This window comes from Ixodes scapularis, unplaced genomic scaffold (assembly GCF_016920785.2).
Source record: "Ixodes scapularis isolate PalLabHiFi unplaced genomic scaffold, ASM1692078v2 PGA_scaffold11__112_contigs__length_91849675, whole genome shotgun sequence".
In the NCBI taxonomy this organism is placed as follows: domain Eukaryota; kingdom Metazoa; phylum Arthropoda; class Arachnida; order Ixodida; family Ixodidae; genus Ixodes; species Ixodes scapularis.
The window spans coordinates 5666884-5682721 of record NW_024609837.1 but is presented as its reverse complement, the minus strand read 5'-3'; the positions used below and the strand labels follow the sequence as shown (position 1 = coordinate 5682721).

The 15838-nt window shown below is 41.5% G+C and overlaps 1 protein-coding gene across 1 annotated transcript in view; it reads left to right on the top strand.

Annotated features, from left to right (window-relative positions):
* Positions 1-5881, top strand: part of LOC115328148 (actinia tenebrosa protease inhibitors-like) — a 33512-nt gene extending 27631 nt beyond the window's left edge. Inside the window, exons 6-7 of the mRNA XM_040216579.1 lie at positions 3665-3847; positions 5853-5881. Of these exons, the coding sequence (XP_040072513.1) occupies positions 3665-3847; positions 5853-5881 (212 nt within the window). The remainder of the gene's footprint in view (positions 1-3664; positions 3848-5852) is intronic.
* Positions 5882-15838: the final 9957 nt, after the last annotated feature.

The following is a 15838-nucleotide window of genomic DNA, read 5'->3' as shown; positions in this document are numbered from 1 at the left end:
TCTTTGAAGTCAGCGCTGTTGAATGGTGGTCCATTGTCGGTAACCAACCTGACAGGTAGTCCATGCACGGCAAACATTGCCAGGAAACATTTGATTATCGTCTTGGCAGTGGACCTTTGAAGCTGGGGCACTTCATAGAAAAAGGAGTAATAGTCCACCAACATAATGTAGTGGTGTCCCGAGTGCTGAAACAAGTCCACTCCAACAATCTGCCAGACCCACTCTGTTGGTTCTGTCACTTGAGTAATCACCTTCTGTTGCACGAGGTCATCTAGGTGTCTTTTCAGCTGGTCACGGATGGCTACTGGGACTGTACGTGGCTGTTGCGTAACACCCTGAGCATCTGGCTTGAGCTTCATGTGATACTTGACACCCTTGATTTCACCAAGTCCATGGAAGACGTCCTCGTATTATTTTACTGTCTGGTTGCAGTGCTTTTCCGCTGACGACACTCGCTTGATCAGGTTCAGTCGTTCCGCAATGGTACCGCTTATCGTTGTGGGTACTTCCCGTTTCACGATGTAGAACTGTACGTCGGTACTCTGGTGGCCATGGGCGACTGACAGCAAAATGCGGCCTTCCGCTTTGCTGACATGGCCAAAGAACGAACCTATTTTCGTAGTGACTGCTTGCGGTTTCTGTTTCGTGACTCGTCGCAGTTGAGTTGCAGACATAACAGAACAGTTTGCTCCTGTATCCACCCTGCAGTCAACTGCCTTTCCTGCAACTCTGACTTCTGCACTCCAGAACTGTTCATCACCAACACTGTTGGATAGACCACAAACCAACTTCTCTTCTTCGGAGCTGGAACTGGGAGATTTGCATCGTTCAACATTGCGAACATTCTTCCGTGGTGATGCTCTATTTTTCGGTGGGTCGTTCTTCGCGCGACACACTCGAGCGAAATGTCCCCTCCGACCACAGTTTTTACACTTCGTACCTTTAGCAGGACATGTTCCGCTTGTGTGCGTAGAGTATCCACATTGAGAGCATGTCTCGGACTTGAGTCCATGTACAACGGCAGGCGATGCTCCAGCTTGGATATCTTTGAACTGCAGGGCTCCACGTTCCTCCGTGCGGCACTTATTAAATCACTTGTTCTAAAGTCGGATCGTCGTTGATGAGGCGTTGTTGCAGTCGCTTGTTGGTCAATCCAAGAATGATTCGACTTCTCAACATGCGGTCGTGTAGCTCGCCAAAATCGCGCTGCTTCACCAGCGTGCGCAGCTCGGTAAGCCAGTCATTGAATCGTTCGCCGTCATTCTGGTTCCGTGTGCCGAATACAAAGTCCCTATAGCTCACGTTGATAGCAGGCTTGCAATGCTTTTCAAAAAGCTCCGCTATCTTCTCAACGCGCAGTTCGTCACCTGGGTTTTCGAACGTGAACGTTTTGTAGACGCGCCTGGCGTCTTCCCCTACGACGACTAAGAACGTCGCGGCCTGTACTTCGGCGTCTTGCGACTTCAGAGCAGTGACGGTTGAGAACAAGTTAAATTCTTCCCACCATGTTCTCCAGGATGTCTCCAGGTCTCCGGACATGTCGAGTGGCTTCGGCGGAGGCAGCAAACTTGCGAAGATCCCTCCCGGCATGGGAAGTTGGACGTTCGGACCCCCGCCCGACTGCTGCGTAGTAGCGGTGCCACTTCCTTCCGCCATTTTCTGCGCTGCCGGTCTTCTCTTGCCTTCACTCTTGCGCCGTGCGACTCACATCGGTCTTGACTCCACTTGCGAGCGTTTTCGTGTTCCGCTTCTGAGACCATGTTATGAACTGTTTATTGTCTTGTTAATACAACTAAGAAGACCGAGTACTGGATTCGAGTTCGACGAGCTTGCCTTGACATGGCAGGTCCCGTTGCTTGCCGTGTGTGTCTCTCATTGGCCAACGGTCCCAAGCCGCTTGCGCGATACTCGTGCTCTCCCTCGGTGAGGTGGCTCTCTCCCGTGTTGAAGATGCGAACTTGTCTACAGAGAGTTCGAGACGTAATACTTTAAGGCCTGTATGGGTTTTCGGACTGCTATTATAGATCTGCACTTGGTACTTCTACTTGCTGGTCTACGCGTATTATTTAGGATGGATCGAGGATCGCGTTGATACCCCTGAGTAATCATTTGGTGTTGTTTGGTTTTATTTATTTTTTTTGCTGATGGTGTAACCAGGTCCTAAATAAGGCCCCGACAGAAGACAATATTGCCCTCTTTTGCCCTAACCCGTTGGACGTTTTTGTCTGAAATAAAGAATACGATACAAGAAAATATAATTATTCTGGCGTAACTGAGGGATATTATCCTCGCATTGCAGAGAAGCAGGAATAAATAGTTGAGCTGGTGACAAATATAGTAATCACAAAATCTGCAAAGATCAAAAATATACTCAAAATTTTTTTTCTATTACATTTTACTGATACCCGAAGGAAAAATCCATCAATGTAACCCTTTTTGGCAGTCAATGTTTTCTAGTGGACCGCTGACTGTGCCTGACTGTACGTCAAGCATGTCTGATTGGCCAACAACTTACTCTGACCGACAGTCAAACTCCAGTCAGACTCCACTTGTCGGTTTTCTGATGGTTTCCTGGTGGCAGTCGGCCGCCGCGAAATGCCATCAAGATATCTTGATGGCGATTCTGATTGTACATCGATTGGCTCTGACTGTACGTCAAAAAGCTTTGACGTGCAGACAGACGTACGGTCAAAGGACGTAAAGTTCTTTCGGATACCACTATTTCGTCAAATCTATGAATACGAAAAATAATCTATGCACAAGAAAATGATTTCGGGACGTGAGCCCATAAAACCGCTGATGTTAGAGATATGGCACGCAGCCGACCGACAACCTTGATCAGAAGCCCGCCGTACACGCCAGTCGCTAACTTCGCTTCGCCCATAAAGGCTTCGCCGAGCTTTCATGAACTATCGCTCTCTACTCGTTTTGTTTGCCCGCTTGCTCCAAACTGTCGATCCTGCCCGGACTCTACAATATCTAATGTTTTAGTAGAATTTCTACTCGACAAGACCCAGCCTGTTGTGAGTTCTGACGATGTAAGGGACTTTAGAGGTGTAGTTGAAGACGACAAGGTGTACCAGGTCTACTGGGCCGGAGACGTGCGAACAAAAGGATCGTTCTACGGCGCGAAAGTACTCTACATGGCAGGTGAGTAGAACTGAAGTACGGCGAGTGATGTACGAGTGCTTTGCATAACATGCTGAAGGCTTAATTGCATTTGCAGCCGAAGCATCTTGTATACAACGAATGGTCAAATCGAGTCTCCAAAGCGATGGCATAGCGTAGGGGTTAAGTGGTCGCGGGTTCGACCGCGGTGGTCCTCCTTTTTTTTTTTCTCAAACATTTTGTTTTATCGAGGCATTTGGCGATATTTATTAGTGCGTATAGCTTTACTCTTATATAAAGGCTGCCCTTGCTGATGAAATTCCCTTGGCAGTGGCAGTCAGACGTCATCAGATGGACCATCAGATGACGTCTGATGGTACATCACGTTCCACCAAGGCTGTTGACTGGCAGTCAGTGTCCCAAATTACGTATCTTGATGGAATTTTCAATAGGGTACCTTTATATTAAGAACCCCTTCTTATGTTAACCGCTTTATGGGTTCCATTGAACACTATAAATAAAGTTCAATGCAAGCAATGCATTTCATTTTTTACAGGTCCCCTGAACCGATGTTTCCTTCACCCGGACACTGGAAAATTTGTAAATGTTGGATGGTATGCCCGATATTATTATGATATCCAGGTCAACGAATGTAAAGAGGCGAAAAAGGCTCGGAAGACAATTCCTGGTGACAGGAACCTATTTTTGACTTCCGAGGACTGCGAAAAACATTGCAAACGTGAGTTTTGTCTTCATTTCACTCTGTTCAAAGAAAATGTGCCTTTTACCACGTGGGGCTAACTGTTGAAATATGTATTTAGGAAAATATTCAGTTTTAACTGTGGAAAAACGCAATTTTTGTTAGTAAAAGTTTATAGACATTTGCATCATTCGTGAACGTTCAAAAAGACAGGTCTCACTTTCTCATTTTATTATCTTCACTATATATATATATATATATATATATAAAGCTGGGATACAAAACTATGGTTACACTTAAAATGCATTTTATTCAGTAAAATTATTTCGGTAATATGTTTAACATAAATTGTGAAACGCCAAAACTAGTATTAGGAGCAAAATAGTAAGTTGGGCTGGTTGGTTGTGCATCTCCAATTGAACGCTTAAAAACAAGGGACAAAAGTGAGGAAAAAGCAACATGAGGTGTAACTCGCGACTGAAAGTTTAACTTGAAAAGCAATAACTTAAATAGGGTTTGTGAAAACAACACGTCGTTTACCCTGCCCCCACTCTTTCTGCGAAAATACAAATTCTTTATCAAGAAATGGCGATGATAGCTCGCTGACACACTGGCGTGTGCCTCTTGCTTTTATTTTGAAGACTTCCTTTATCTATCTTGCCGTTTTGTTTCTGCGTCTCTCGGTGATCTGGATGTCCGAAGAAAGCGGTGTGCACCCATATCTAATGCGATGGTGACCCGATAATGACTATTAGGATATGCTAAAAAAAAACAATCTTAGAACGTTCAAGCTGAAAAACAATACCGGGTGTGTGTTTTTGTAGTTATGTTACGCTATGTCATGTTAGCACGTGGCGTCACGTCAAATCAAGTGAGACCTTGCTATGAGATTGGAGCGTCAATTTTTCAGCTAAACTCATCGGGGGAAATGTCACGTTACCTGGCATTATGTGACGTCATGTAATATGTGACGCCGTGACGTCACGTCAAGTGACGGGGTCAGGTGACATTAGCTTACTTGACACCACGACTTGACACATTGACGTTACATTTCCGGCTAAAAAGAGCGGGGAAATTGATTTCACGCGATCTGACGTCAGGTTATGTAGCAGCGTGTTGTAACGTTGCATGACTACTTGATGGGGCCATTGATCACGTGACTCCAACTTTTTCAATAATTTTATCGTGGAAACTGAAGTCATGTGACTTCTTGGTATCACGTGATTGGACGCCTTGGCACCGTGACGCCAATTTTGCGGCTAAGTTTAGCGGGGACAAAGTTTAGTGTTCTAAAACAAATTTAAACTATCGCTACTTATATACTGCATTTTATGCGTTATACAACTGGGATGATAAAGGCTATCTATCGGTGATTTGGTCCCTTTTAAACATTAGAGGTCCCCACATGAATACTCGGGTCTCGTGAAATGAGAGCCAGAGGAGCGGACAGGTGGCTAAAATCAATGCTTAAATGGCGACGGATATGCGCCGAAATGATTGTTTATTTGATTTGAAAGGAAATCGGTGTCTTATTATAGGTTGCCGAATGATAAAATCCGTGTCAGTGATTTTTAGGATTTTGTCAACGTCGTATATGAGAGCAAGCTAGAAGAGCAACAAACTAATGCGCCGCGTACAACTCAAGGACTAAGCTATCTAAAATTTTGTTCTGGGATTGCATAATTTGCCAGGGCCGCTGCTTGCCTATTGTGGATTGAATATTTGCATGTCTCATGCATTTATCTCCCGATTGGGAAAAGCTTCCGCCTGTAGTATCTGTATTAAAAAAAAGCTGATTTAAGAGTAACTTACTTAGTAACGCCTTCAATAATACCCAATTTTTTCAGCTTAAACTCAAGGCACCTCTGTAGAAAGTAGTCAAAGTTACAAAAAATAGTTCGTTAGGTTTGCGATGTTCGACAACACTGTAGGAAAGCAACAAATAAGTGCTATATTCCTAGAAAGTTCTTTTGTGTATGTACATAAATAGCTATCAGATGCAATTTACATAAACTAATTTCAAGTTTTGGCAAATTTTTTCCAGCAAAACACGAAGAGAATCATGCGATTTAAGCTATCAAGATGAAATACATACTTTTTTTAAACCAGCGAAGACGTCAGCAGGAATATTCGCGACATTACTGGGACACCAGGAATCGCAGATTTAATGAGAGCGAATAAATTGTTAAACTGGATTCCTGCCGAATGGTGACTATGTGAACTAGAGAATTTCAAATGTCGCTGAAATGGGCACCTAATTAAAACCTCGTGTAATTGTGTTTTTTTTTTAAATGACGCCAACTAGAACAGTTAGCAGCCAGCAGTAAGTAGATAATCAGCAGCAAGCCATCAATAAGTGACTATATATAGTTATATGTAATAGCGTCGATATGGTTTTATGCAACGCAAAATGTCGTCTGCTTAACTGCATGGAATGAAAAATACGTACACCCTCTTCGTACACGTCATGGCGTCTGAAGACCGAACGCCCGATGCTGGCATCCGGCGCTCGAACGCCAAACCGTACGCGAGGAGCAAACGACGTTCTTGTTCACTCTAATTGAAGAAAGGCAGTGGTTGGATAAACGGGCAGCTAGCCTTTGGGTCTACCCACTAATCCTTCCAATCAGAGCTCGGCATTTGGACATGAATACTTCAAGTAATCATAACATTACTTCGTTATCTCTCCATAAAGAAAGCGGCACTACGTCACTTACCGAAGGATTATAATCGGCTTGCGGTCTTGAATCGAGCGAAGGCTACATTTTAACCATGAATATTTCAAAGATCGTTGTCTGGTCACGAATGGCCTCAATTGGGTTCGGCAGCAAACATTACTCCCGTTATGATCAAGTAAGTCATTCATTGAAAGGTGAACTATAAAATTTAGGTTAATTAGTGAACATAATGTGACGTTTATCCGCTCATATAATGTGTGCCGAGCACACGAAACTACGGTGAAGACGGCACCCACGTAGCAATTACTGCCTTTTCTAAAAACAACTGTAAAAAAGAAGCCCCGACGCAACGCTCACCTACATTTTTAAACCTTGAAGAATAAAAAAAAAAGTATATACACGTGTACATCCGACGCTACTGTAATGTTTATGTAGGAGCTTCCACGTGACCACTGCGTAGAGGGTACAGCGTTGGCGGTTACATTGTAATTCTTATAATCAAACGTACAAATTTGCAAAAACGTACCCTCTACTAATGAGTACCCGACTAAGAGTATATGGCCGTGATACGGACAATCGTACTGACATTATTAATTGCTCCTGTAGATAAGCCGCTGTTTGGAGTATGAGACACGCTCCGAAGCATAAGCTTCACGAAGCTGATCATGATAAAGAGCCAAGTTTTAGGAGCGAGTATTTTCAAAGTTCATTTGCGAGATGATTCCTGGGAGCGGTAATGGATCGCGTATCCAGAGGATACTCTTTTGTGTTCGTGCCTGTTATTGTACCCGACTTGACGCTGTCTGGTGATGTAAGACGGTCTAGGTAAAGGTGAGTTACTGCTTTTGTTTCCTGTTACCCTGGGTACCTTTCTAGAAACAAAAATAAAATGAAATAACGGATCAGCTACTGACGAATTGTGTCGGTTGCGCATTCTTTTCAGGGGAGAAAATGCGCAGCTTATTTGCCGTATTTGCGACGTCGGCGTCAAGAAATACGCGCCATAGCTGTTTCGGGGTGAAAGCTTGTTATATGTACCGCTTTCAATCAAAATCGAGCAAATTTCCAGCAGGCGCAAGCCATGTTCTGAGACCTTTCTTCTGTAACCTTTAATGACAATTTATTTTCGGGGAGAGAAAGCGCAGCTTGTTGGCCGTATTCGCGACTTCAGCCTCAAGAAATACGCGTCATAGCTCCTTCAGAGAAAAAGGTTACACAGTCAAATACTAATCTTAACTTATGGTGTTTTTTTTCTTCTTTTGGGGGGTGGGGAGGGGGGGGTTTAGGGGGGGGGGGGAGTTTGAGAGTTGAGCAATGGCCGTATGTTTGTGCGCTCCTTCTTGTGACAAGATATGCCCTTTTTATTTAATCTCGTTCACGCCCCGTATTTACCATAATTAACCGGTGTGCTGAAAAAGAACAACAACAAACAGCAAACATTACAAGCTGGATTTCAAAAACCATATAGAAAAGGAAAACAAGGATGAATGACACTTGCGGTCAAAACATGAACACCTCCCAGTGGTGTGGCCAAAGTTGCTACAGGTTTTCTCCAAATTATGGTCAATTTAATCCGAGTGTCATTCAGTTTAATTCAAGCGACATTCAATTTAACCCTATTAAGAATTTAATCACGGGGTCAGTCAATTTAATCTACTATATATACATGCACGTTTTTGGTTGAGTGGCTTCTTTCGCTTACACTTTCGATAAATTAGAGTAAATGATTATACAATTCAGTTTTGTTCTGGAATACTGATATTTTGATCTCTATTTCGATCACATGGAGTTAGTGTTCTCGCGATTGATATGTTGATTACTATTTTGGTAAACTTGAGTCGTTAGTGCCGCTCTGGACTTATTTGAGCTGAATTGACGTTGTGTTTACTCTTTCGCATTACGTCGACTTATTTTTGAAACAGTTCACATAATGTAAGTACAATTGAAATTGGTGATCATTCTTTTTATTACTTCTCGCTATCATTCACACAACTGACTTAAATACTTGGGCCTATTAATTTTACAGTTTAGAAAATAAAGGTTCAACAAACATTTTTATTAATCTCTTGATTTCTCCGCATAATTGTTGACAAAAATATAACTTCCTAGAAACTCCTTTGACATTCTGGTTTTATAGGTAGTATTGCCACGAACAATTTTATGGAAGCAAAAGTTTAGTTACTCTGTCAATAAATAAAACAGAAATAATAAACCCAGGGACGGACAGAACAGCACCTCTTTCGACTTTCAACGCAAAAGCTATTTGTGTTGAAAGTCAGAAGAGGTGCTGTTCTTTACGTTCCTATGTTTATTCTTTCTGTTTTATTAAACTTCACCAACGCGCTCACGTTTAACTGAGTCAGTCGATAACTTTTAATTAATATATATACAAAGGCGACTTCATATGCTAAGCTTTGGGTTACTCGTTTGATCAATCCGCATTACTATTTACCCAATTGACTTTAAAACTAAATTAACTTAGTGGCTACTTTTTATCTTTCTCTGATATTTTAGTCCCACAACTGGGTTTATCAGCATTATTGACATATTGACATATATTGATTACTTTGAGCGACTAGTGACCCATTTAACTTTACTTTGGCCGACTTGACATAACCCTCGTTTATTATTACTTTCAGCTTTTATACAACCAAGCAGTCTTGTACACGTTACTAAAAAAAGTAATCGATTACAATTACTATTACTTTTGGCTAAAAGGTATTCGATTAGATTACTTGATTACTCGACGGCAAAAGTAATTGGACATTACTTAAATAAGTAATCGTTACTTTTCCGATTACTTTATTGTGTGAAGACACATCTTTAGCGCTCATAACAATGAACTATTTCCAACCTATATTTCACATTTGCACAAGTATTGAAGAAGAAAAATTGGCCCGGTCTTCGTGGTCGTTGCACCTTCACAATGCGGACACAAGCATAGAATTCGTTTGAAGACGTTTAATGATTTGGGCGTTCGCCAGTGTGTGTGTGTGTGTGGGGGGGGGGGGGGGGGGAGCGGAGGGGGTTCTAGATCTTGTTAAGCTTGAGCAAGGGTTGTCGCTCAAAGTTTGCATCGGTCATTTTATTATTCACATGTGGATGAGCTGGCATGTTATTCAAAAGAGCAGCAGCTCCAGGATTTGAAACGGATCATGTGTAGTATCCATTAGCGGAAGAGATCGCCTTGACCACTTCTCAGCTCGAAACATTGCTTGTCACAAAGACCACGTAGGGGAATTGGGGAAATATTTCAACTGCCTTTGTTACACTTTGCACCCGCTTTAGTCATTCTTCGGTTCTGGTTCTCCTACGGGCTGCGAGTAGGTACCCTTAGCAGGATTTTTTTTTTATTTCTGTGTGTGTCTGCATGAGAGGGCTAGTTTGAACGAGGGACTCACAAAGCTACATTCTGCTTCCTCAGACGTCGCCCTGAATGGCCTTTGTCACGCACTGTAGCTTTCCTGGGGCTTCCCACTCCCAGTGCCAGCTCGAAAAAAAAAAACAAAACAAAAAAACGGACATTCCACAGAAACTGTACATAGAAAGAGATTGACCTCGTTTCCTACAGCTCCGCAAAAATCTTTCTTTTTTCCGTTAGAAAAAAAAGAGCAAATTTTATTTTTGTCATTTCATAAAAAAAAGGCGTGTGCCGGGGGGGGGGGGGGGGGGGTGTCCCGTGGACAAATTGTAACGGTTACAAGTAATTTTATTACTCCAAAAAGTAATCAGATTACTCTCGTGATTACTGCCTAATAAAAGTAATCAACTGATTACAAAATTACTCCAAAAAGTAATTGATTACAAGTAATTTGATTACTTGTAATGCGTACGGTACAAGTCTGCAACCAAGTAATTTATTTTCAGCTCAGTTGCCATTATGATCAAGCTTTTAATTACTTCGACTTACTATTGACCGGATCGAGTTTGATTCAGCCTAATTGGTATCATGATTACTCTTGACATCGAGCAAATAATAGACTAACTGATTATTATGAGCTCGAGTCCCATTATGATTATTCCTTTGGTTACATCGAGTAACTGTTGACCCCATTGGCTCTAAATCGCCCTAATTGACATCTTCATGATTTGATCAACTTGAGCTAATATTAAACCAATTGATTTGTTATGAACTTAATTGATGCTATGATTAGTAGTTTGGTTACTTCGCGTTACTATTTACTCAATAGACTGTCTTCCTAATTTACATTGTGGTGTCTATCTTGATTACCTGCGGTTATTATGCAACCAGTTAATCTATTATGAGCTCAATTCACATTATTATTACTCTTTTGACCACTTCGAGTTAGTTTTGACCCAATTAACTTTAATTTGGCCTTATTGGCATTATGACGAGTCTTGATTACTTTGGAATAATGTCCAACCAAATGAAGTATGATGAGCTAAATTGGCGTAATCATTACTTTTTTGATTACTTGGAGTTACTTTTGACCCAGATAACTTTAATCCGCCCTACATAGTGATGATTCTCAAGTACGTTTGACTTGATATTCAGGCAATTGGTGTATGATAAGTGACTATTAGCTCAAAGTAATCAAAAGAGTCATTGGAATGCGAGTTAGGCCGAATAATTCTAGTGCGTCAAAAAACAAAGCTCAAAGTAATCAAAAGAGTCATTGGAATGCGAGTTAGGCCGAATGAGTCTAGTGTGTCAAAAAACAAAGCTCAAAGTAATCAAAAGAGCAATGATAATTTGACCTGAGCTCATAATAGATCAATATATTTATTTGGTTGTATAATAACTGGAAGTAATCGAGAGACTCGCAAAAATGTCGATTAGTCCCAATCAAAGGGTTGTTTATACTCCAACGTCGACGAATGCAACGCGCGCCGTCGCAGACCGAAGTTCGTCGGCCACTGGGCCACGTCACGCCGCGCCGAGAAGCGCCCGAACGATGGTGTTCCGTATTGAAAATTCTCATTTGTATGAGAAATTTCTGTGTCCAATAAACACATATGAATCATACAAGATATATGAGAACACATAAAACAATCCAGCAAAATCTGCCGACTCTAAAATGCGATCTATGATGAAGTTTTCGAAAGCAGTCGGCCAATATGGGAACCCTGCACGGACCTTGCTTCCTCATGCTGGGCTTAGTCGCACTGAATCATTTTAGGGCTTCTTGAGAGCTCTTTATACAAAACCACGGCGTTTTCCCAGCAAATTTACACTAGGTATACGGGGAAATGCATTAAACTTGCTAAAATAATACAACATCGAACCCGATTTGTGTTTACCTCTAGCTTTAAATCGGATATATTACATATAACAAATTCTGTTGCCTAAGGTAGTGTAGTAGCCCCGCTACTTTTATTATTATTTTAAACAGCACTGTAACCGTTAATCATGGTCCGAATATAAAATTACTTGTATATGAAGTTGACACTTGTATCTTTTTTTTTTTCTGACCAAGATATTCATTCAATTCAACAAAAAGTAACAGTTTCCATGCAAAAATCAATAAATGCACCAAAAATAGTTGCGTGAAGTTAAACTCCCTAAAAACTAAAACTATTGTATAAAACATTCAAAGTAGTCTAGTTATAATTACATGCTTTTTTAATTTAAATAACGCAGAAATAAAATGTGTACTTCTACTAAAGCTTTAGGGCCTTGTTTGCAAATAATATGTTCTGGACTAAGCATGGCGATTAATCTTTGCACAAGTTGTCCGAAACAGTGGAGTTACTAACAAAATTTATATAGTTGTTACAACATTGTGTTAAGCTTTTATTTTATTACTGATCGACATATTCTCATCCGTATTATTTTGAATTTGTTTGAAGTAACACAACAGAAACTAACATGGGTAACTTCCATATTTTAGAGAAAAATACCGTGCGAGTCATTGGCAATGTTTCATATTATTACCACACCGAACACTTGCTTTTATTAGATAAAATAAAGCACATTGAAATATTTAGGAACATAGACGTATTGTAACGTCCAAAAAGTAACTGCAGGTTAAAAGTTGTGTTTCTTAAAGCTAAACAATCTTACACAGTTCATGTCAACTCCGCCATAAGAGAAAATGGTTTGTTTTAACATCATTCACGCTGTATTTTAAAAAGAGATTAAAACAACAATTAACGTCTATATAAAAATGTGTATTCATAAATATATTGTCAATGATGCAGTGATGCCAGTGGAGGTACATGCAGTTTTATAAGTTCCACCTTAATACCATTGCACTGCCCCTTTAAGGGCTAGGGTTCCGTGTTTTCGGAGTTAAAGTGTTTTTTTTCGAATTGGGGGTATTTTTTTCCGGGTTTTAATCTTTCCCACTGATTGGATGTTTTTTGTATAAATTGGTTTATATCAACCAATTTACACCAAACAACCGAATCTGTAGGAAATATTAAACACCGGAAACCCCCCCCCCCCCCCCCCCCCCAAATTCAAGAAAACACATAAACTCCGAATACACCGAACCCTATTTATGAGATATTTAATAGGAGGGGCCATTATTGAATACGTGAAAATGTTTCTTCGCATGTAATTATGCATACAATGAACAAAATGACAAGTGTAAACTTCCGTATTATTTCAGTCGCTGGTTGCTTAAAACTGTCGTGTAATCACTTTACGAAAAATAACATAGGGTTTCACTTTTTCGTTCTTTTATTGTTGTAAATGCCTCAAAGCCCTGCAGTCTAATATCATGAACAAACTTTTACGAATAAGTAGGCTAATATATTTCCAGACATAGCAGCAGTTTGAAATGGTGCGTGATTTTGTTATGTTTTTACACACTTCGGCCGAAAATCCTCATCAGCGAAGCTTAACGTCTTTCTCCTCATCACTGGCAGAGAAAAATGTATGTTCTAAACGAAAACCCACATTTAATACAACCTTCATCTATGCATAAATTTTTTTTAGCAGACTCAGTATTTGACAACAATACTAAGACAGTAAGCATAATGTTTCAAATGTTTTATATGTTTTTATAAAAAATAGTAGGAATATAGGCTGCATATTTTTTGTGCTACACGTACCAGATAAACAAATGTCCCCCCCGCAGCTTGTTTATGCTACTCGCATTCTGTGTGCATAAACACTGGATCCAGCGGTTGACTTCACGAAGCAGTTCTCTCGCTCCAGCACGTCCCGCTCCAACACTTATTGGAATAAGGTTGCTGTGAAACATACCTAGAAGGTTCACAGCGCCTCATAAAAGGGAAAAGGAGAGGAAAACATGAGAGGGTGGGGGAGAGAAAAAAGGAGAAAAACAAATATGTCATGATGTCATGAGATAGTGTAAAGCTGACAGAGAGGTGCTGCCGATGATGAAATGGAGTTTAGGGGCGAGGGTGACGGCATGATGTTGCTGGTGATGAGAGCCCATGTGTTTTCATTTTCATTGGGCTGCTCGCTTCACCGGTTTTCTGTCCAACTGGTCTCACTACTCACAAAATGCGGAGACGGGTGCCTTCTGATACACTGGCTGAACCCGGAGAAGTGTCTTTGCAAGCTCTCCAGGGTTGTGTTCGGAGGCTTCACCGCGCGTTGGGGCCGGGAAAGCCCTGGCGGGTTGGTGTTGATGAGGTGGACAAGCATGATGAGGACGACGTGCTCTTCTGAACCGTCTCGCGAGTCTTGGAGTTTCGGTGGCGGTTCAGGCGAGTAGGGCAGCAAGCCAAGGTGACCTTCGACGGGCTGTTCGATGTAAGTTCAGAATAGCAAAGTCCTTGCGGTTGATGATGGGGTTGCTCGCGCCGATGAAGGCAGCGGCTCCAGAGAGTTGGTCCATTCGAAGCAGACGGCTGCCAGCCCCGATGCGTTGGCGTCCGGGGCGAGAAAGTAGCGCTATACAGTCACCGGTATAGCTTTCTGTCCTTGTCGTTATCTGTCTTCTTGTGGGTTCGTGTGTCATCCGTTGTGCGGTTTTATCTAACCTTTTTGTATAATTTTTGAAAATACAAAAATTAACAGTGACAAAAAATAAATATAGAACGAGTTAGTAAACCTGTCTTGTATTTTTACATGTCTGAAGTGTAAAATGGCGATCACCACCGCTCACCTAACAGCTGCAACCGCAAGACAAACTCAACTTCTGCATATGCCTGATCCAATGGCAAAAGCCAAAGTAAATATTTGATACGTTTTAGAAGCGACGTAAGAGTTGGGATGAGTCCAGGTGTTACTAAAAGGTTTTGCGAGTCTTTTTTTTTTTTTAAGGTTTACGGTGCTGAGAAAATTAGGAATAAATCCGGTATTTCTAATACGTTTCGCAGTTCTAAATTACACCGACATAACAACAGCTTGGAATAACTGAACTTCATTGCGTTGAAACGTGCTCGAGTATGTAATATATGTAAACGAACACTTACAGCGAATAGATGGCCACTAGCTGGATATTAATTGCTTGTACCACTTCGTCGGCACGATTCTTATTGAAGGCTCATCAACGGTCGGAAGATATTTTTCCTCAGACGCCGTCTTCAATATTCGGTGCTCATGTTCATTATATACATAAACCTGAACGTAGAAAACGTTTGTTTTCAATGAACACCTTAGACCGCTATATTGGCGGTTAACAACTCCGTCATCTTAGAAATCATTTACTACGTCCTAGCGAAATTAAAATATATCGTAAGTGATTAAAAAATAAATTCCTGACTTTGCGAAAGCATAACACTTAACCTGTGCTGCACGGTAGCAAAATAATCTATTGGCCTAGCTGGTTAAACATAACGAAAATAAAAGCGCGCAAGACAATAATAAGAAGAAGGCTACAAAGGACAAGCCTCCTGTGTAGTCTTCCTTGCCTTTTTCGCTTTTTATTTTCGTTGTGCTTGTCCTTGTCTTTAGCGCTTTTTATTTTCATAATGTGCTGTACGGAACGGCGTTCCAAGAGACGACGTTCCTGAAGCGCGTTACTTTAAGAGGGAGTGATAAACGCAGCCGGCCTACCTTGCATCGGTGGAACTGGAACGTGACTCGTTACGTTTTAGAGGGAATAGCAGGAGGAACGACGTTCTTTTCTTTTTACAGCGGAGCTGTTAAGGGCTAGTTTTCTCAGTATCGTGTCCGCGGTCAAATAAATGTCGACACAAACTTCCGGACAGCTACTGGCATTTATAAGCAACGGCGGGAAACAGACAACCGGCTTGCCTGTTGTCTGGTTGCCGCCGTCACTTATGTATGGCGGCATCTTTTCGGCCTTTCTATTCTGGTTTTCACCAGTGGAAAGGCTGAATTTCTCTAGGCGTAGTCCTAGACGTCGTCCTTGAGGTCGTTCTAGCCGTCGCCCTCGAGGTCGTGTTTGAGGTCGTCCTAGAAGTCGTCCTTGAGCTTGTCCTAGACGTCATCCTCTAGGCATCGTCC